This window comes from Coregonus clupeaformis, chromosome 22 (genome assembly GCF_020615455.1).
Source record: "Coregonus clupeaformis isolate EN_2021a chromosome 22, ASM2061545v1, whole genome shotgun sequence".
NCBI lineage: Eukaryota > Metazoa > Chordata > Actinopteri > Salmoniformes > Salmonidae > Coregonus > Coregonus clupeaformis.
Window position 1 is genome coordinate 1,337,013 of NC_059213.1, and position 22,518 is coordinate 1,359,530.

The 22,518-nt window shown below is 44.7% G+C and overlaps 1 protein-coding gene across 1 annotated transcript in view; it reads left to right on the forward strand.

Annotated features, from left to right (window-relative positions):
* The window catches only part of frem3 (Fras1 related extracellular matrix 3), a 45,853-nt gene that overhangs the window by 16,665 nt on the left and 6,670 nt on the right, over window positions 1–22,518 (forward strand). The window contains exons 3-16 of the mRNA XM_041843268.2: window positions 7,497–7,643; window positions 9,339–9,569; window positions 9,937–10,062; window positions 10,248–10,499; window positions 15,898–16,047; window positions 16,260–16,469; window positions 17,419–17,616; window positions 18,156–18,320; window positions 18,527–18,709; window positions 19,466–19,596; window positions 20,681–20,839; window positions 21,273–21,576; window positions 21,756–21,887; window positions 22,105–22,436. Coding sequence (XP_041699202.2) covers window positions 7,497–7,643; window positions 9,339–9,569; window positions 9,937–10,062; window positions 10,248–10,499; window positions 15,898–16,047; window positions 16,260–16,469; window positions 17,419–17,616; window positions 18,156–18,320; window positions 18,527–18,709; window positions 19,466–19,596; window positions 20,681–20,839; window positions 21,273–21,576; window positions 21,756–21,887; window positions 22,105–22,436 — 2,720 coding nt within the window. The remainder of the gene's footprint in view (window positions 1–7,496; window positions 7,644–9,338; window positions 9,570–9,936; window positions 10,063–10,247; window positions 10,500–15,897; window positions 16,048–16,259; window positions 16,470–17,418; window positions 17,617–18,155; window positions 18,321–18,526; window positions 18,710–19,465; window positions 19,597–20,680; window positions 20,840–21,272; window positions 21,577–21,755; window positions 21,888–22,104; window positions 22,437–22,518) is intronic.

The following is a 22,518-nucleotide window of genomic DNA, read 5'->3' on the forward strand; positions in this document are numbered from 1 at the left end:
GGGTCTAGGTTGAAGATGACAAAGGTTAAGACAACAGGATTCTAATATCCCAGAACTCTTTGCAACAATGGGACCTGCTATGCTAGTTAACAACAGCGCTGGTAGTTAGCAACTGCGGACAGGCTCATTGTAATGGCTGGAATGGAATAAATGGAATGATATCAAACACATAAAACATATGGAAACCACGTTTGACTCTGTTTCATTAATTCAATTCCAGCCATGATAATGAACCTGTCCTCCTATAGCTCCTCCCACCAGCCTCCTCTGATGTACAGTCAGGAGATACAATCAAACATGTTTGGAATCAGAATGAACCTAACTGATGTCTCCATTATATCCTCAGTCATCGGGGCTCACAGGAGACCATCTTCAGAATCTTGGCAAATCCTCTGACAGGCCATTAAAATGACAGTGGTAAATTAACTCGACTTGTTAGCCACTAAAGTTACATGTTGTTGGAGCATAGGGCGGCAAACTAGCTAGCTACCGTGTGAGTTAGTTATCCAAAGATGGCTGCACCGTAGGGAGCCCCATACCTGGAAAACAGCCAGTCTTCTCACTCAGGTCTAAAAACATGAAAAACGTGCAGTGGCCAACGCTTAGCAGTGGCTGTGATATACTGGACGTGCTTACTGCTTACGCAAATGATTAGCCTAACATTAATAAATCACTCAAAGGGCTAATTTATTAAGGGCCTGAAAACAGGGGCGTTTCAAAATGCCGTCTCTCTATAAAACATTTCATCTGATGGTGAGGAGAATTATTGTCAGTTTGAAACGCAAAAGAAATGTGAGCTGGGAGTGTGGTTGATATACAGTCTAAATGTTAGTTGTAAAGATTGTAATAAATGAGTTCGTAAATCAGTTAGAGACATCAGAACCCACCATTTTGATCTATTCCTGTAACTTTATGAAAGTCCCAGCAGAGACACCTGGTTCAGAGGGAATGTGGCCATTACTTAGCCTTACATACTCTGTCCACGTTATTGCTCTCATAAATACCAAGGAAGGAGTCCCTCTCCGCTTCTGCAAGACGCCTCAGTTCGTTTAAATAGGCAGCAGCACTGAGCATTAATCAGTCTATATATCATTTGAGATGGAGTTTTATACAAACACTGAAAGGCTACCTTCACTTTAGGTTGATATGAATCAGTGGTAGTGCTGTGGCCTCTAATGGAAAGCAGAAAGTGTATAGTGTGCTTGACAACGAAAACGTTTTCTGTAACTTTTAATTTCCTATGTGGGCACTCAAGATAACAACACACCATTGGATCCGTGTCTGGTGTAGTTGGATTCCATGCCAGGTCTGGACACGGTATCTGACAGGAGTCACAAAAGGAGCCAGAAGAGGATCCCCTCCTCTGAGTTTGTGAAAGGCAGCCAGGCAGGGAGGGAGGCAGGGAGGGAGGCAGGAAGGGAGGCAGAGAGGGAGGCAGGGAGGGAGGCAGAGAGGCATGCCAGGACAGTGGGCTGTGGGCCACCCAGACAGTGGCCTGCTGTCCCTTGTTCGTCCTGGAGGGACAAAGCCAGCATAGGGATAGAGGGATGGGGTGGGAGGGCACAGCTGTCACTCAGCTTCTTTTTCCGGAAGTTCTGGCAGGAGTTCTCTGAGACACAGAGAGAAAGAGAGGGAGAGAGAGAGGCATTTTTTTCATATGTTCTTATTACCTGAAAAACAGATGTTACCGGTTCTACTGACCCCACTGAGGGTGCAGAGCTTTAGGTTCACTGTGAGCAGAGGGGACACATTTTCATGACAATGGCTGACTGGAGTGTCACACCGGCCCGATCTGAAGCCCTTGTCTCACGGTCATGTCCAGACATAAGGCTCTGGCCATGTCCACCTGGGGGATGGAATGTGATATTAGTGTAATTCATTATACACAGACAGCTCAGATTGTAATGATATCACCTTGTCATTTGTAAAGGGTATGTTTATGTGCTTGTATCATTGTAGCAGGTGCTGATTAGTTTTTGAGGCCCGCCTGCCACCCAACACACAAAATACATGGATGATGATGACATTGCCTTTGTCATAGTTGTCATAGAGTTATCCAGATATCACACAGCCAGGGCTTTGAGGTCCCCTCCACTGGCTGCACTGTGCATCTATGTATAACATGATGTATGTATAACGTCACAGCGATGTCATGGTGTCACTTGAACATACAGTATCACTATCGGGTCTGGGAAATGGAGACATGGATAGGGAAGACTTTTCCTCCGCTCTTTTTTCAATTGACTTCCATCCGCTCCCCGGTCGGTAATCCAACTCTGTTTTTTAACAGGTTTCAGGTCAGGTGGTGAATGCTATATGTCCTTAAATCTCATCTGTCTTATTTTATCCACATGTTGATTTAGGTTATTCTGAGGTTTAAACTCAAACGACCTCCAAGACCTTATTTCACCCTGATAAATGAGTGACAATTAAGAAATAACAGCAGCTGATCAATTAAATTAAATATTGTAATTAGCGCTCATATTAATTAATTCATAGACTGTTTCTAATTCTGACTGGTCAATTGACTCCTTTGTTTTCAATATTATTTTATTTACATAGTATAGGAATCTACAGTATTTCACCAGACAAACTACACCATGTTAGAAACAGAAGGTATTTCACTGCAATCCTCAAGACAAAATGGCATTATTACCCCCATCGTGTCTTGATGGGTAACAGTGTCAGAGCTGAAACCAGAAGCTGTCAGATAGACTTGCCAGTCTGGATGCCAGAACAACAGAGTCGTTTTGTCGCCGACCACGTTCATTTGATATCCTATCTGATAAACGGTACAGGCTCACTAAGCTCAATATGAGCTCCACGTAAACTGGGCAGCCTGCCTAGGAACACTTGCTGCTGTTCTGAACAAAAACACTCCTTCAGATTCTGTGGGTTTGAGGAGATATGAGGAGAAAAGTATACAGGTTTTATAAATCAGGTACAAGTTTCTTCCTAGATAAGTGATTATTATACTTAATGTGATGGACTGAAGGTGTGACTGTAAATGTAGCATTTGGTTTATGTGCACTGTTCGTTATAAGTACTGTGACGGACGAAAGTCAACAGTCACTGCACTTCCATTTTACATTTCAAAGATGCTCAAGAGGTGTTTGATATTTCCCTCAGGCTAAACGAAAATACACTTAATCAAACACTCAAATCTTCTTTTGAAGTTAGCTGGCTCATCTTGTATATCAATTGGCCACTTATGCACACTCATCAAGCGTGGTGGAATTAGGGGCAGGCAGAGACAAACATGATGAATGCTTCCTGTATTTTTAGCCGGAGCTGTCAGAAACATGAGCATGGTCAAGGTTAGCCGCCGTTAGGTGCTAGGGGCTCCTGTGTCAAACTGGGACTCCGTGGCACCTACTGTAGCTTGGGGGTGGGCTGGGGTGTGAGGGGGGCGGGTTCTGGTGTGTGTGTGTGTATGATTTACGTGAACAACAGAGTGAAACGATCCAATTTAACCAATGCCCCGAAAAATCCACTAGTTGGTATCAGTTCAATTCAATCTACCGTCATTGACACCCAGGCTTGGCGGAGTGTGGTTTGGCCCTGTTGTGTCTCTGTACTGGCCCGGCGCGCCATGTTGATATGTGGGTTTGAGGAAGTGGCCCCATCTCCTCCCTCCAGTGTTTTCATTCTCCCCAGTCACATAGCAGAAAGCCCACAGCTCCTTTCTCCCTCAGCCAGGCAAAACCAACCCCAATGCAGGCTCATTGCATGAATGAACCAGATACTCCATGCTGTTGTCCTCCATAAAGCCTAGTGAGAGTTTATTTCCTTAGTTAGCCTCCTCTAACAGGTTCTCTGTCACCCCTCAGAGGATTGGCTCTTCTTCCTTTCCTTAGTGGTCTGTTATGTAGGGGTTAATATCCAAAGGGTATTTTCTCCGCATTGAGCTACCAAATCCTCAACACTGTAGCTGCAACCACCATGCTACAAGAGTGAGATAAATAATAACACGTAATAATAATAATAATAATAATAATGATAATAATAATACATTGAATTTAAAGCACCTTTCAAAACACTGAAGGACACAACAGGGTTAATAATATCAAGGGGTTTTACTTCTTGACATTGACCTAACCAAATCCACCACCATAGATTTGTAACCATCATGCTACTAGGCTAGCAGTAGCACTCCTCTGCTAGAGGGAGATCAATGGTTAATATCACAGGGGCTTTTCCCAGTCTACCTACCAAATCCTCAACTCTGGCGCTACAACCATAGAAATAGAATGATGTTCTTATGACCACAACCACCATGATGCTACACTAAAGGAAGTAAAGGGTTAATATAAAAGGGTATTTTCTTGACATTGACCTACTTCCTCCATGGCTGATCAGAGTTAGACTCAGGGGTCAGGTTAATAACAGGTTAATAAGGCCTTTCTGCCAGTGTGACCAGCGGTGCAAAACCAACCACCACCTCTCTAACCTCCTCGGACCTCTGAACCCACTGAGCTCTGGCCAATCAGACACAAGGTCAAGGGTCCTCCTAGGGCCTGTCAGAGAGGGGATAAGCCAAGGCGTTTGGACGTCTGGCTGCAGTTATAAAAAAAAAGCTTGGGATTAAGATTTAAGCATTAAGAAAGTCACCGGCTAAGTAAGTAACTCCGTCTGTCCAGAGCGGCCAGTGTCAAGCGGCGAGTTGACAACTTTCTTTTGAAGGATAAAGGAGTCATGAGATAGTATGGATTAAGAGCAGAGGAGGCGGCGTATAGTCAACGGTGATCAGTGCCAGGTGACTCCGAGCTTCAGACCTGGGTTCAAATACTGTTTGATATCTTCTTTAATACCTTAAGGAGGGGGGGTTGTACTTTTGGGACTATTCTATTGGTCTCATTGCGTCAGGCAAGCTTAATCGAGACCAGGCAATATATTTGAAAATATGAAATGATTTCGAATAGTATTTGAACCCAGGTCTTGTTCATATGTGTGTTTTATGGCAACTGTTCTCTTCATGGGGCCTAATGAGGTAGATACACTTCAAGCTGTGAAAATGACCTAGATATGAAGTCTTAATCGCTTTAAGTCTGAAGTGTCTGAGGTTTTACAGAGGGTCCTCTCCAGGTGCAAATCTCAAATCTCAATGAGAGGTTTCCGTGTGCATGGGTCACAGACTCGAACATTGTCTTAATTAATTAGTTAATCTTTCTGTTTTTCACCCGCACAAATGTGAGTTACTTTCACAATACCAAGGTTTAACACGAAGGAGTAAAAGGGCTATTTTAAGCCTGTAGACATGAAGTAGACATGAAGTGACCCTTGTCCTCAGAGGAGCTGCTGGCGCTTAAAGGGATACGGCTGATGCTTAAAGGGATACGGCTGGTGCTTAATTAACAACCTCTTAAGGATCGTACCCTTTTTTTCAATTTTCGCCTAAAATGACATACCCAAATCTATCTGCCTATAGCTCAGGACCTGAAGCAAGGATATGCATATTCTTGATATCATTTGAAAGGAAGCACTTTGAAGTTTGTGGAAATGTGAAATTAATGTAGGAGAATATAACACATTAGATCTGGTAAAAGATAAAACAAACAACAAAACATGCGTTTTCTATTTTTTGGGAGAGGAATCATCTTTGAAATGCAAGAGGGGCGGCAGGTAGCTTAGTGGTTAAGAGCGTTGTGCCAGTAACCGAAAGGTCGCTGGTTCTAATCCCCGAGCCGACTACGTGAAAAATCTGACGATGTGCCCTTGAGCAAGGCACTTAACCCTAATTGCACCTGTAAGTCGCTCTGGATAAGAGCGTCTGCTAAATGACTAAAATGTAAAATGTAAGAGAAAGGCCAGACATTGATGTAGGAACCTAGGTGTAATTTAGATTTTGTCCACAAGATGGCAGCAAAGTTTCAGACTGATCCAGTGAAGGATTACATCACTACACAACATTTTGTATCAAGTCTGCCAGGAGTTTTCCCAAATGTTCCGAATTGGTCAGTCTATACATTTTCAAGTACATAACTATATAGAACATACAAAAATGCTATGGTAATAAAACATTTAAGTTTACACACTCCCAGGAATGTCATACATGATGGATCATTAGCTTCCCTACAGAAAATACACTAACCTTCACACATCTAGATGGCCAGGGGGGGTGTGGAGCCAGAGACAGCAGGGGGTCAAACTGTAGAACCCAGTTCCTACATTAGAAAAATGGATTTTATCAAACAAAACTATGCTACATTTTATCTCTGGGACCCTCAGGATGACAAATCAGAGCAAGATTACTGAATGTAAGTACATTATTTACCTTCAGAGGTGAATTTATCAAACCAGTTGCCGTGACAAAAGTGTTTTGTTGTTGTGCACTATCCTCAAACAATAGCATGGTATCTTTTAGCTGTAATAGCTACTGTAAATTGGACACAGCAGTTAGATTAACAAGGATTTAAGCTTTCTGCCCATATAAGACATGTCTATGTCCCGGAAAGTTGGCTGTTGTTTACAACGCCATTCTAGTCACATATCGCATATTGAGCAGCAACCGTCCCGGTATAGGGACGCCGATCCTGTAGAGGTTTTTAAAGGGATACGGCTGGTGCTTAAAGGGATACGGCTGTGGCTGCCATGTCAGTGAGTCACCAAGAGTAATGGAGCCTCTCTCTGCACCTCACCTTTAACCCCTCTGCTAATACTGTCTGGTCTGGGTCAGAGGTGACAGAGAGACAGAGAGAGAGAGAGACAGAGAGAGAGAGAGAGAGAGAGAGAGAGCAGAGAGAGAGAGAGAGAGAGAGAGAGAGAGAGAGAGAGAGGGACAGACAGACAGACAGAGAGCAAGAGAGACAGACAGAGCGCAACAGACAGAGATAGAGAGAAAAAAAGTATCGTCACTCTTTTTAATGATGAGCCCATTTCCCCAAATCAGGACGCGTCACAGCTTGTTAGTGCTACAGGGATTCCCTTGAGCAGCCCGCCACTTACAGTAGCTATCTAAGTCACTGTCAGCATGTGACCCATTAAAAACTGGTCTCCCCCTCTCTTACCTGTCTGGCCCATTCCCTGTGTCTGGCCCACTGAGCCTGGTAAGGAGGTAAGAGTCTGGCCAGGGGCAGGCAACCCTGCCAAAGGAGCCAGGGACGTATCTGGGTGAGGACCCTAGCCTGGCACTGACTGAGAGTGGAGAGTATGGGGCAGAGAGAGAGAGAGAGAGAGAGAGAGAGAGAGAGAGAGAGAGAGAGAGAGGCAACAAGGGAGTGAGAGCGGAAATTAGAAACAAGGCATCATTCGAGAGGCCTGTGATGGGGGATTTGGGGGTAAGCCCTGACATTAACTTACCAAGTTACCCTTCCCAATTTAAAATGTCTGTGTCTTTTGTCATAGGGCTCAATGAGTTTACAAAAATGGATGTCAAATTAGCCACCCAATTGGTTTTTCAAAATTTACCACAATGGATAGTTTCCCCCATTGCTGTATGACCAGTTTCCAACTGGGATTTCCTGTGAATTGAAAATGGGATTGTTTTTGTCTTCCAGGTGGAAACAAGCTGAAGCCGCAGCCATTCCGGCTCAACTGGTCGTGGATCAGCCTGGAGAAGGAGTACTATCTGGTGGATGAGGACGCCAAGTTCCTGGAGGTGACGCTGAGACGCAGGGGATACCTGGGAGAGACATCCTTCGTCAGTGAGTATTGGAAGTCTTACACAGTATTTACCACATATCTACAGCAGTCTTTACCTAAACATAGAAATACAATGACTAAAATGGGACCTATATCAGTATTTAACTCTAAGCATTGATATAGAATGACTAGAATGGATCCTTTAGCCAGCCGTATTTACCTCTAAACATAGATTTATAATGACTAGAATGGACCCTATAGCATTATTTACCTCTTGACCTAGAAATACAATGACTAGAATGGGAGATGTGAAGTGTTCCAAAAAAAATTGTTTTGACATGATTTCACATGTTTTTCTGTAAGGGAGCATGGATATAGAATGACTAGGATCGGGCCCTATTAACAGTATTTACCTCTAAACATAGAAATAGAATGAATACAATTGGTACAAAGCTCCTCATACCGAAGTCATTTTACAGTATACTCATGGGTACACTCAATATGGCTGACATGGAGGTTCTATGTCTATTGTAAGAAAGTCTTGAACAGCATTTATAACAGATCTATAGTATTTTGATTAGATTTTTGATTTATTAGGATCCCCATTAGCCGACGCCAATGGCATACACTCTTAGAAAAAAAGGTGCTATCTAGAACCATAAAGGGTTCTTCGGCTGTCCCCACAGGAGAACCCTTTGAAGAACCCTTTTGGTTCCAGGTAGAACCCTTTTGGGTTCCATGTAGAACCTCAGGGTTCTACATGGAACCCAAAAGGGTTCTCCTATGGGGATAGCTGAAGAACTTTTTTGGAACCCTTTTTCTAAGAGTGTACCATGGTAGATCCTGTTGGAACTGGCTTGCACTTCGTTGGTTCATCCCTCAAGTGATAGATCTGAGTTAGGACATTTCTCTCACTGTTTCTTGCTATTTTTTCTCTGCTTGTCATTCAGATAAAGGTCGTTTTAAATTGCCACCATTTTATCCCTATTGGGGTGTAAATATTTCATATCACATTTCAATCACCCACCACCATCAACTCTGACTAGGGGTACTTAGAAAAATGAGAAATGTCAGCGACGAGACTATTCAGAAAGCAGGACCTATTAAACTGTAATTGTGTAAAAGACTGATTGGCCCTTTAACGGTCTTCATGGAGAGTGTTTATCTGTTATTACCCTGCCATTAGAAGAAACCTAGCAATTAAGAATAAAACAGACCCCCTGGTTATCAATCTGTCCTGTGAGTGTGTGTGTTCCTGTTTGACTGATGACCCATTTCCTGTCTCGCTGATGAAAAACCTAGTTTGATTGATGGGTCAGATAGCCCTTCCTCATAGAGGTCACCAGGTAATGTCAACATGTTTGTCTGTTTGGCTACGTCCAACACACAGGATTTAATTGGGTACACGCCTATATTTACAGTTGTCTTTGATGATGCAGTAGTGGGCAAATATGAACAAAGACAGACATGTCAATGACTTGACAATGAGAGCTAACCAGGCAACTACAGTCTCTAAATCACAGTCAACCTGCAGTCAACTCACATCCTCTGAGGCCCTACACACTACACAGTGCTACGTGCCGTTATTATAAAGCTATTCAGTTCAATTACATTCAATTCAACTCAATTCAGTTCAGCTCAGCTTACCTCAGCTAAATTTCAATTAAATTAAATTAGGTTCAATTTAGTTCAGTTCAATATGGTTCTGTTCAGTTCAATTCAACACTCACCTGGTATCCTGTGATCTCTCATCCCAGGCATCACCACCAAGGATGGCACTGCGGAGAAGGACAAGGACTTCCGGGGAAAGTCCCAGAAGCAGGTCCAGTTCAACCCTGGCCAGACAGTGGCCACCTGGAGGGTGAAGATCTTCACGGACCAGGAGTTTGAGACCAGCGAGACCTTTGAGATCCAGCTGTCAGAGCCTGTCATGGCCGTGCTGGAGTACCCCGATACAGCTACTGTGGAGATAGTGGACCCTGGTGATGGTAAGAATGAACGGCCTTATCTGCGGATTATCTGTTTGATTTGCCTTCCGACATGAAATCCTTTATGAATAGTAGACAGGCCTAAGTCAATTGGAAAGGCTACATTAGTTGACATGGATTGACACATAAAAAAAAAAATGGTATCCTTCATTTAAGATTCCGAATCAGATCATGTTTATTGTTCCATTGCTGGGCAATTTGATGGCAGCAGCAAATATGCACGCATCAGACAAGTACAGACTCACCTGGGCTTGTAAACTCTTCTTCTCTGGTTCTCTATGGCCTATCCTCTGTTTCTCCCACAGAGATCCTGTTCAATTACTATTCTAATTCCTGACTCTATGGTTTCTCCCTCTTTCCTCTCCAGAGTCCACAGTGTTCATCCCCCAGGCAGAGTATAAGATAGAGGAGGATATTGGGGAACTGCTGGTGCCTGTTCGCCGTTCTGGAGACCTCAGCCAGGAACTCATGGTCGTCTGCTACACCCAGCAAGGTGAAGACATTCAAATACATCATTGAAATACATGGGTTTTTACAAAGATAAAAAGCATTAATAAAATACACATAGATATAGATATAGATATATTGTAACATAAAACAACTCTCCTTCCCCCACAACTGCCTGTCGTTCTTCTATTGACCCTTAACCATTGACCCCTGAACTTCTTTTCCCAACAGCCAGTGCGACGGGCACCATCCCCAGCACGGTCCTCTCCTACAGCGACTACATCACGCGTCCCGAGGACCACACCAGCGTGTTGCGCTTCGACAAGGACCAGAGGGAGAAGCTCTGCCGCATCATCATCATCGACGACTCGCTCTACGAGGAGGAAGAGAGCTTCAACGTGACCCTCAGCATGCCCATGGGGGGCCAGGTGGGAGCCACCTTCCCCAGCGCCAAGGTCACCATCCTGGCCGACAGCGACGACGGTGAGTGGGGTTATTGGGCGTATGGTGGGTGGTGGGTAGAGGCAGCTATAGTCACCTGTTGTCATGAAACCCTACTTGAAATTTGAAACCCTAGTTCAAATAGTTCAACACACAGGTTCAAGTAAACTTGAATGCTACTCGTCAATGGCAACAGACTCAATGCTTCCTGACCCTTTACTATATTGACTATAAAGGAAACTCTACCAGTATCATAATTACTTCCTATTCGACCCCCCAATCTCTTGGGTTCAGTGAATGCAGGTACACTCTTTAAAAAAGTGTGATCTAAAACCTAAAAGGGTTCTTCGGCTGTTCCCATAGGATAACCCTTTAAAAAAATATTTTGGTTCCAGGTAGAACTCTTTTGGGTTCCATGTAGAACCCTTCCACAGCGGGTTCTACCTGGAACCAAAAAGGGTTATGCTATGGGCACAGCAGAAGAACCCTTTATTTAAAAGAGTGCAGAGCAGGGGTATTGAGTATAGAAAAGATAGACATATTAAGTGTTTCAAAGCGGTTCCTTTTTCTTGGGACTTCCTATTGGCCACTCCTAATGATATGACTTCCTGAGACTTCCTATGGGCCAATAATAATAATACGACTTCCTGGGACTTCCTATTGGCCACTCCTAATGATAAGACTCCTGGGACTTCCTATGGGCCACTCCTAATAATACAACTTCTTGGGACTTCCTATTGGCCACTCCTAATGATAAGACTTCCTGGGACTTCCTATGGGCCACTCCTAATGATATGACTTCCTGGGACTTCCTATTGGCCACTCCTAATGATATGACTTCCTGAGACTTCCTATGGGCCAATAATAATCATACGACTTCCTGGGACTTCCTATTGGCCACTCCTAATAATAAGACTTCCTGGGACTTCCTATTGGCCACTCCTAATGATACGACTCCCTCTTTGTTTGTTATGGGGGCTTAACTGTTGCCTTAGACACTTTGATGTGCCCAGTTACAAGTGTACAGGTGTGTGTGTTTGTGTGTGTCTTTGTCTCTGGCTTTTTGTCTGTTAGTTTCTGTCTGTGCTGTGTGTTGTGTGTCAGTATGCACCTGTGATGCCTTAGCAACCCAAACCCTTTCATCCACATTGATTTATTATCATTTGATCTCCCAGCAGTTGTCCAATATCAAACACACTCGCTGAAAACAGCCATGCAAATAGATACAACACCATTCCACTGATAACAGGTTAATGATTTTTCACTGATGATAGAGACGTACCAAAAGCATTACTTTGCTTCTCTCTTTGTTCTCCTGTTAGTGGGGTAGAATAAAGGAATAATTGATGCAGCCATGCCAAAAGCACTAAGGTAAAGAGGAAAGACAGGAGACTGAAAGAGAGAAAGAGAGAAAGAGAGAGAGCTGGTGCCAAACAGTAGATGAAAGAAGAGGGGAAAGGCAGGAAAGATGTGGTTAGATGTTGGTTTATCAACAGAAAAAAGACGTTGATAATCGAATGAAAACAACAGAAACACTCCCTGCTGCAACAATGGCTAATACTGTCCTAAGTTATCGGTAGAGCCACGCGCTGACCAACTGAGCCACATAGGACCTACAGTAGGGCTTGTGAGAGTATGTACTGTAGGACTGTACCCAGCCTAGTGAAGCCTCTTTGGGGAGAGTGCAACCATCAACACCATAACTCAGGGTGCCAGGTGCTGGGGATTCTCCAGCCACCATCAACACCATAACTCAGAGTGCCAGGTGCTGGGGATCCTCCAGCCACCATCAACACCATAACTCAAGGTGCCAGGTGCTGGGATCCTCCAGCCACCATCAACACCATAACTCAGAGTGCCAGGTGCTGGGGATCCTCCAGCCACCATCAACACCATAACTCAAGGTGCCAGGTGCTGGGATCCTCCAGCCACCATCAACACCATAACTCAAGGTGCCAGGTGCTGGGATCCTCCAGCCACCATCAACACCATAACTCAGGGTGCCAGGTGCTGGGATCCTCCAGCCACCATCAACACCATAACTCAGAGTGCCAGGTGCTGGGGATCCTCCAGCCCGGGTGATGCCCCTCTTTACTGTGCCCACTGGTCTCTATGTGTAATCTATTCCAATACAAGTCCACTCATGGATGGCGCCATTCCCCAAAGCCTCACACACACAGACAGGCAGGCAGTGGCACACAAACACACTCAACAGAAGACAAAAGCACCCCTCCCCACATGTTTGTCTTGACTTCCCTCTCTTTGCCCTGTCCTTCCCCTCCCCCCTCCCCTCGCTCTACCCCTCACTACACACTCCATCTGTTCTACAACCCCATACTTCTAGTAACACGATAACCGCTAACAGGTGGTAGAACTGGGAAGAGAGAAAATAGAATAGAATAGCAACTCCAGCCTAAACTACACTGGACTGGACAACCCTCTGTCACGACACATAAAAGAGCTCTCTGAACGTGTTTTGTTCTGAGTCACTCCTCCAACTCCCCCGTTCAGTGGAGCTGGGGGAAAACGGAGGGCTTCCCTTTGTGTTGCAGGGGCCAAGAGGCAGGTGGGGAAACAGGGACTTGTGGGAGAGGAATGTCAAATGACAGGCATGTTTTTCCTCTGGCTCCTGTTTGATGGCATTCAGCCTCCATTTTTGTTTTATTTGTGTAGCTGTTATCTGAGATGGGGTTGATGGTTTGTTTACAACAACAACAAAAAACATATTAGGATATCATATTGACTTAAATGTTACCTCTTTTCCTTTGCATGTACATCAAATATCACCCGTAGGCTTTAGATGAGAAAAAGGAGATGTGTTTGTTTCATGGACACAGGTAAACCAAGAAGCACGTTCAATGGAGATTTTCCACTGATAATGATTGTTAATCCGGGACCAGTCTTAAAGGTCCAATACAGCCGTTTTTATCTCAATATCAAATCATTACTGGGTAATAATTAATTACCTTACTGTGATTGTTTTAAATTAAAATGGAAAAGAAATACACAAAAATAGCTTCTTAGCGAAGGGTAATTTCTCAAGCAAGAACTTTGCTAGGACTGTCTGAGTGGGAAGCGGAAAACTGAAAATTAGCAGTTATTGGCAGAGAGGTTTGGAAATCTCTTTCTTATTGGTCTATTAACTCATTTACAGCATGGTGATGTCACCATGGAAGGCCAAAACTCCATCCCACCAAAACAGGCTGAAATTTCAGGCGGTCTTTTCAAACTAAAACTCTTAGCTCTTTCACAGTATTATTCCAACCACATAGTGTGGAAATCTAAAACACAGGAAATCACGTTTTTGAGTGCCCTGGGCCTTTAAGCTGTGTCTGGGAAACTGCCCCTTATTGTTCAAGTGATTTACTTTCTGAATCTGAGGCCACTCCAGTCCTCCCTATCCACTCTATCTGACTGAATGAGTCATCTATCTCTCTTTAGTTGTCTCTCTGAGACGTTCCTCTACTTCTCCTCTCGCACTTCTCTCCTCCTCCTCCTCCTCCTCCTCCTCCTCCTCCTCCTCCTCCTCCTCCTCCTCCTCCTCTCCTTCCTCTCTCCCACCCTTCAGAGCTCATTCATTTCACTAACTCATTTGTTCTAATGACAGACACACTCACAGTACAGGCTACACTCCCCACTCCCTCCCCTGTAATTTGGAGTACAATGGAAACGTTATGTATAAGTAATCAGCGTGCATTCCCAGACATGATCTCCAGGCGACAAGAGGAGAAGTCTTCTCAATGTAAAGATTCATTCCTCCATTGTGGCACAAACTTCTTGGTGGGTCCTGGAATCCAAAGTGACACCAAAGCGTGGGTTCAATCTTTGTGTGTGTGTGTGTGTAGGTATGGTGTGTGTGTGTGTGTGTGTGTGTGTGTGTGTGTGTGTGTGTGGGTATGGTGTGTGGGTATGGTGTGTGGGTATGGTGTGTGTGTGTGTGTGTGTGTGTGTGTGTGTGTGTGTGTGTGTGTGTGTGTGTGTGTGTGTGTGTGTGTGTGTGTGTGTGTGTGTGTGTGTGTGTGTGTGTGTAAACCCATCTTCGTGGCTGAGTAAACCTGTGGTTGGGACCCCAGCCAGCATTAGGCTTCATTGTTATTAGTCTGGTTCTTCCTTCTCAGTGATCCTTTAGGGATTGCCATGCCTCCTTCCCCCTAACCACCCACCAGCCACCCCTGGTACTAAACAGTATCTCTGGTGATTGAGAGGCATTGAGAGTAAGCCAAGTTTCACTAGGTCAGCGGTGGTTGTCTGACTGTGGCAGTGCAAGCCCTGGTCTAGGAAGACCTCTAGACCACATCTTAAAATCCTTTTCACCTAACAGTCAGTTAAATATGTACATACTTCCTATTCTCCATGTCTTACTTTTACTATTTTATCTAGCTATACAGTGCATTCGGAAAGTATTCAGACCCCTTGACTTTTTCCACATTTTGTTACTTTACAGCCTTATTCTAAAATTGATTAAATTGGGTTTTTTCCCCTCATCAATCTACACACAATACCCCATAATGACAAAGCAAAAACAGGTTTTTTTAAAGAATGTAGAGAGCTGTGTGTTCCAAAGATCTGCATTCCTTCCCTCTAGACTGCTACTCAGAGAGAGAGGGAGAGAGATCATCCTGTCTGTGCTGCCTCCCCTGTCTCCTCCCTCTTATCAGTGCTACTGTCATCAGACAAGGAGGACATCCCCTCCCTCTTCTCCCCCCAACCCCACCAACTCATCCCCCTTTCCCTTATCCTCCATTTGTACCTGGCTTTTCAGGTGTGCACTGTAGACCTCTGGCACTGAGTTCAGACGACACTGTCTGGCCTGGATGAGTGGAGGATGAGGAAGGGATGAGGGGGTGACAGCTCTCTTCCTGGGGTAGAGTGGAAAGAGAGGAAAAGAGAGGGGATGACCCCACCATGACCCCGTCAGCCGGACCAACTGTGTCTGACAAGCAGAGTTCAGACCAGAAGAGTGTATTATCCCATCACAATGGCTTCACTAAAAACATCCCTAATCAAACCATATTGTTGTAACTTAATGTGTTTGGTGCCCCTGTTCATATCTGTCATAGAGATTAGTAAGATATATCAAATCAAATCAATTCAAATTGTTTTTGTCACATGCGCCGAATACAACAGGTGTAGACCTTACCGTGAAATGCTTACTTACAAGCCAATGCGGTTTTAAGAAAATAGAGTTAAGAAAATATTTACTAAATAAACTAAAGTAAAAAATATATATGTAGTAACACTATAAAATAACAATAATGAGGCTATATACAGGGGGTACCAGTACAGATGATGATATACTGACTCTCTCTCTCTCTCTCTCTCTCTCTCTCTCTCTCTCTCTCTCTCTCTCTCTCTCTCGCTCTCGCTCTCGCTCTCGCTCTCGCTCTCCCCTCTCTCCCCCTTCTCCCCCACTCTCTATCTTTCTCCCTCTAACCCACAGAGCCCTCTCTGTATTTCGGAGAACTAGAGTACATGGTGGATGAGAGTTCAGGCTACGTGGAGGTCAGGGTCTGGAGGACTGGCACTGACCTCTCCAAGACCGCCACAGTGACCGTCCGCTCCAGGAAGAGTGACCCGGTCTCTGCTGAAGGTAAGAAGAAGAACGTGGATTCCCTCACTCTCTGTTTTCACATTGTTCCCAATCTGTCTATCAGTGTAATTACACAGAATTCCCAATCCTTCTTAATATTTCTCAGACATTCCGGTGTCTTCTCTTTCTCTGCTATGGTACTATTCCAATGCCCTCACTGACTCTCTCCCTGTTCTAATTCTATTGCTATGTTCCCCGTCTCCCCCTGCCAGCCGGCCTAGACTACGTGGGCATCAGCCGTAACCTGGACTTTGCGCCCGGGGTGACCATGCAGACGTTCAGAGTGACCATCCTGGATGACCTGGGTCAGCCGGAGCTGGAGGGCCCAGAGACCTTTGACCTGGTGCTGAGGATGCCCATGAACGCTGTGCTGGGAGAGCCCAGCAAGACCACCATCACTATTAATGATACTGTTACTGACTGTGAGTTATACAGACACACACTCTCTTTCAGACACTTTTTCACACACTGTTTTACTGTTAACATAACCACTGTTTTACTGTTAACATAACTACTGTTTTAGCTTTAACATAATCACTGCTTTAGCGTTAACAAAACCACTGTTTTATCTTTAACATAACCACTGTTTTAATGTTAACATAACCACTGTGTTAGCTTTAACATAACCATGTTTTAGCGTTAACATAACCACTGTTTTAGCGTTAACATAACCACTGTTTTAGCGTTAACATAACCACTGTTTTAGCGTTAACATAACCACTGTTTTAGCGTTAACATAACCACTGTTTTAACTTTAACATAACCACTGTTTTAATGTTAACATAACCACTGTTTTAGCGTTAACATAACCACTGTTTTAACGTTAACATAACCACTGTTTTAGCGTTAACATAACCACTGTTTTAGCGTTAACATAACCACTGTTTTAGCATTAATATAACCACTGTTTTAACTTCAACATAACCACTGTTTTAGCGTTAACATAACCACTGTTTTAGCGTTAACATAACCACTGTTTTAGCGTTAACATAACCACTGTTTTAGCGTTAACATAACCACTGTTTTAGTTTTAACATAACCACAGTTTTAGCATTAACATAACCACTGTTTTAGCGTTAACATAACCAATGTTTTAACTTTAACATAACCACTGTTTTAGCGTTAACATAACCACTGTTTTAGCGTTAACATAACCACTGTTTTAGCTTTTCTCTTTGTATGAATTCATTGTGTTTTATTATCCATATAAAAGCAGCTTTGAGATGATTGTATAAGGCACATTTTAGTCATTGAACTATGCTCCCTATGCAGAAGCCATGAAAATAATATTGAGCTACTAGAAAACTACAGTACTGATATGTAGCATTCTGTTCTCTTCAGAGCCTAATTCAAATCTACTTATCATTCCAGTGCCCAAGGTTCAGTTCAAGGATGCTGCCTATAAGGTGGATGAGGCAGACAGGGAGATGAAGGCTGTAGTGTATCGTAGTGGAGACATCAGTCACAGGTCTACGGTGCGGTGCTACACCCGCCAGGGCTCTGCCCAGGTCATGATGGATTATGATGAGAGGCCCAACACGGACGGGTCACTCATCACCTTCCTCCCAGGTAACCTCAGTCTCTCTCTCTCTCTCTCTCTCTCTCTCTCTCTCTCTCTCTCTCTCTCTCTCTCTCTCTCTCTCTCTCTCTCTCTCTCTCTCTCTCTCTCTCTCTCTCTCTCTCTCTCTCTCTCTCTCTCTCTCTCTCTCTCACTCACTCACTCACTCACTCACTCACTCACTCACTCACTCACTCACTCACTCACTCACTCACTCACTCACTCACTCACTCTCTCTCACTCTCTCGTAATCCCCCTATCCCTTCTCTTTCTCTCTCTCCCTTCCTCCCTCCCTCTCGCTCCCTGTTCTCCTCTCTCTCTCTCCCTCCTTCCCTATCTCTACCCCTTCTCTCTCTCGATGTCATCCCTTCTTCCCAGCATCTACTGTATCTCTTCATCTTTCACACGTCTCTTGTCTTTCCCTCCTCCACCCCTTCATATCTTCAGCATCCTCCCTTTCATCTCTCACCCCCTTGTTATATGCCAACCCCCCATATCCTCATATTTCTCTGTGTTAACTCCGTGTTCCCCCTCTCTGTCTATCCTATAGGGGAGAGTGAGAAGGAGTGTGTGGTGAACCTGCTGGATGATAACCTGTATGAGGAGGATGAGGAGTTCCGTCTGGTGCTGGGAACACCTAAGAGCAAGTCACCCTTCGGCGCCTCCATAGGGGAACAGAAAGAGGCGGTGGTCACCATTACTGACGAGAAAGACAGTAAGCATCACCCAAGGAACATGGAGATATCTACCACAGCTAACATTGGGCTACACCAAAATTGGCTTAATAAAGTGTTACAAATAAAAGGACAGTTTGCTTGTTTTATTAATGCTTTTATTCAGTCTCTCTGTCTCTAGACAGTTATAGTTAGTAGTATGTTGTGTTTTGTATCTGGGGTCTAACCTGATTCTCTCTCTCCTTAGAGCCTATCATCCGTTTCAGTGAGATAAAGTACAGTGTACGGGAGCCCCAGGTCCAGGGGGAGACATCCGTGGTGAAGATCCCTATCCTGAGGCTAGGAGACACCTCCAAGGTCTCCCTGGTCAGGGTCCACACCAAGGACGGGTCAGCCACCTCTGGAGAGGACTACAACCCCCTGTCGGAGGGTGAGTTATAGCATTAAGTTATCATATAAGTCATAGTTTAATCATATAACACAGACATAACTAACCCTAACCTCTGGAGAGGACTACAACCCCCTGTCGGAGGGTGAGTAGACATACAGGAAATGTAGGCTATGTTCCAAAATCCACACTAGCATCCCACTTAGATTGTCCAAAACATTGCTTCATTCTAAGTGGGATGCTAGTAGCCATATGAAGGAAGGGTATGGGCAATTCCACAGTAACAGAATTATGTTGAGACTTAGATTTGACGCTTTCAAATGGATGTCAAACAAAAACCAATGATTGCAAAGTTTAATAAACCATACAACTCTATGCACAAGGACCACTTTTAACGATGTCCACTGAACAAAAAAAAACTAAAAAAACATTTACTTGAAGAAACAGCTCATACCGTCATTCTGTTACCAAACTTTGCATCGGCACTGTTCTTCAAGTAAATTTGTTTTTGTACAATTTTCAGTGGAAATTGTTAAAAGTAGTCTTGTCCAGAGAGTTGTATGGTTTGTTTAACTTTGCAATGATTGGTTTTTGTTTGACATACATTTTAAAGTGAAAAATCTGAGACTCAGCATTATTCTGTTTTCTGTTTCTGTGGAATTGCCCCCATACAGCCATCGTTGTCATACTGTGTTTGGCATTGTCGTGTATAACCTATTCACACCAAAAATGACTTGATACTTTTTTTTATAGAGATCCTTATTAAGCTCTTGTTTAACCTTTTGTGTGTCACCCAAGATGTGGAGTTCAAGGAGGGTGAGACAGAACACGTTGTGGAGGTGCAGATCCTGTATGACGGCCTGAGAGAGATGAGAGAAGCCTTTGTCGTCCACATGAAGCCTGATGAGTACATGGTCGCAGAGACACAGGTAAGACTGAGGGCATGGTGTCACGCACACAGATTTGATGTATTTAATTGACCAGGTAAGTTGACAGAGAACACATTGTCATTTACAGCAATGACCTGGGGAATAGTTACAGGGGAGATGAATGTGCCAATTGGAAGCAGGGGATGATTAGGTGGCCATGATGATATGAGGGCCAGATTGGGAATTTAGCCAGGACACCGGGGTTAACACCCCTACTCTTACGATGAGTGCCATGGGATCTTTAGTGACCACTGACAGTCTGGACACCTTTTAACGTCCCATCTGATAGACAGTACCTTACACAGGGCAATGTCCCCAGTCACTACCCTGGGGTATTGGGATATTCTTTATTTTAGATCAGAGGAAAGAGTGCCTCCTACTGGCCCTCCAACACCACTTCCAGCAGCATCTGGTCTCCCATCCAGGAACTGATCAGGACCAACCCTGCTTAGCTTCAGAGGCAAGCCAGCAGTGGGATGCAGGGTGGTATGCTGCTGACACCCACCGAGATCACCCACCTAGACACACACAACACACACACACACACCACATAAATACCCTCAGCAGCCCCCAGGTCTCAGGGCATGCACACACACTTGAACACACACTTTCCACCATGTTAAAATAGCCAGGCAGCAGCTGCCACTGTCAGCGGACCCAACACCCGAATCACCAGCAATTATAAAAAGACCATGCTATGAGAATGTCCCTCAAGTCAACCCACAGAGCAGTGTGACCTACAAACACAGCTATGTGGCATCCCAGACATGTACTGTACCATACCACTAACCTGACACAAATAATGCTAGAGGTGTATGCTCACTTTACTTCACTTTCCTCCATTGGTATGGCAAATATGCTTTTCTAAGGAGGAGAATTGCTGTTCTTCGATATGTATGGATATTTTATGCTGCCCATTAACGGTTTAACAAAGTAAACTGAATGTCTTACTTTTGTCAAGTAATATGCAGACATCAACTCCACCTTCTCAAACATCCAAGTTTACAATGCAGAACACGATAAAGAGTACTAAACCTGTGGAATGGTGTTTTGAATCTCTCTCTCTCTCTCTCCCCTTCATCAGATGAGTAAGGCGATTGTGTACATCGAGGAGATGGACAGCGTGGCAGACGTCACCTTCCCGGCTGTGCCTACAGTGGTGTCCCTGCTAATGTACGATGACACGGCCCGTGCCAGGGACAGCCCTCACCCCTCCACTGGCTACCCCATCGTCTGTGTGACGGTGAGTGGTGGCCACCGGGCCCAGACACACACATTCAGAATGCAACCACCTAGACACACACACACACACCTTATAACCAGGTGTTTAACCACGTAAAGCTAAGCTAGCGACAAGATCGGCATACTTTCATCCAGTCCAAAAAGCTGATGCTTCAAACTGAAGGTCTTTGTGTTTCATAGTTTCAAAACCTGTTGTTTAAGTGGTAAATCAATCCGTTTCCCATTGAAAGGCTGTGTCCAGTTCTGACTAAATCCGAACCCTGAGACCCTTTTACTGGCATAACAAGAGTATTCTCTTGAGTGTATTCTCAAATACATATTCCAGATATACCGTGTATATAGCCTCGTAAACTTGTTTCACTTCATGTGTTGAGCGCAGTTTACAAGGCTACTGTAATAATCAGACATACCTGTGGCTCCTCCATCACCTGCAGGCCTGCAACCCCAAATACCACGACTTTGACAAGACGGGCTCCATCTGCACGGCGGAGAGCATCAACGACACCCTGACCCAGTACCGCTGGCTAGTTAGCGCCCCCAGCGGGCCGGACGGGGTCACCTCGCCCATGAGAGAAGTGGACACCAACACCTTCTTCACCAACACTAAGTCCATCACCCTGGACTCCATCTACTTCCAGGCTGGGTCGAGAGTCCAGTGTGCTGCACGGGCGTTTAATGCGAACGGGGATGCTGGTCTGGAGCTGTCCAGTCCCATCATGGTGGTCAGCGAGGAGGAGGGTGAGTGGAGACTGGGGGAATGGGGAGGGGTGGGGGTCAGAGTTCACTGACATCAACCTTCAAGACTGTTGATGACATCTATTATATGTCATTATTAGGACAGAGTTACATTATGATGGAGAGTTTAAGGATGATTGTGTTTCAGAAGTGACAATAATATGTCCCATGTGTTTGTTTAGGTCTGTGTCAGCCACGTATCCCTGGCACGGTAGGAGCTGAGCCCTTCTCTGCTAAGATCCGCTACACCGGCCCTGACGACCCTGACTTCCCCAACCTCATCAAACTCACTGTCAACATGCCACACATGGACGGTGAGTGACAGGCTCTGTCATGTCCTTACTTACTGGTCTAGAGTCAGTTTGATTGTTTAGCTAACAATCGATGACAATAGGACTGAGGTAGAAAGAACTGATTCAAGATCAATTGTCAAAGGTGTAAAGTTACCAGGTCATTAAAATACCTATAAATGTTGCAGTTGATTGATGATTAATTGAAACCATCTCTCTCTCACACCTCTCTTCTCTTCAGGCATGTTACCGGTCATCTCTACGCGGCCCCTGTCCAACTTCGAGCTGACCCTGTCTCCGGACGGCACGCGTGTGGGCAACCACCGCTGCTCCAACCTGCTGGACTTCAACGAGATCCAGACGGGCCACGGCTTCATCACCGACGCCACCAAGAACCCTGAGATCATCGGCGAGACGTCGCCCTACCAGTACAGCACCGACATGCGCTCCACCAACAGCCTGAGGTTCTACAGGAACCTGAATCTGGAGGCTTGTCTGTGGGAGTTTAATAGTTACTATGACATGTCTGAGCTGCTCACCACCTGTGGAGGGTCTATCGGGACGGACGGACAGGTACTGGAGAGCGAGAGAGACATACACATATATGCATTGATGCAAACACACACACACACACACACACACACACACTGGCTGT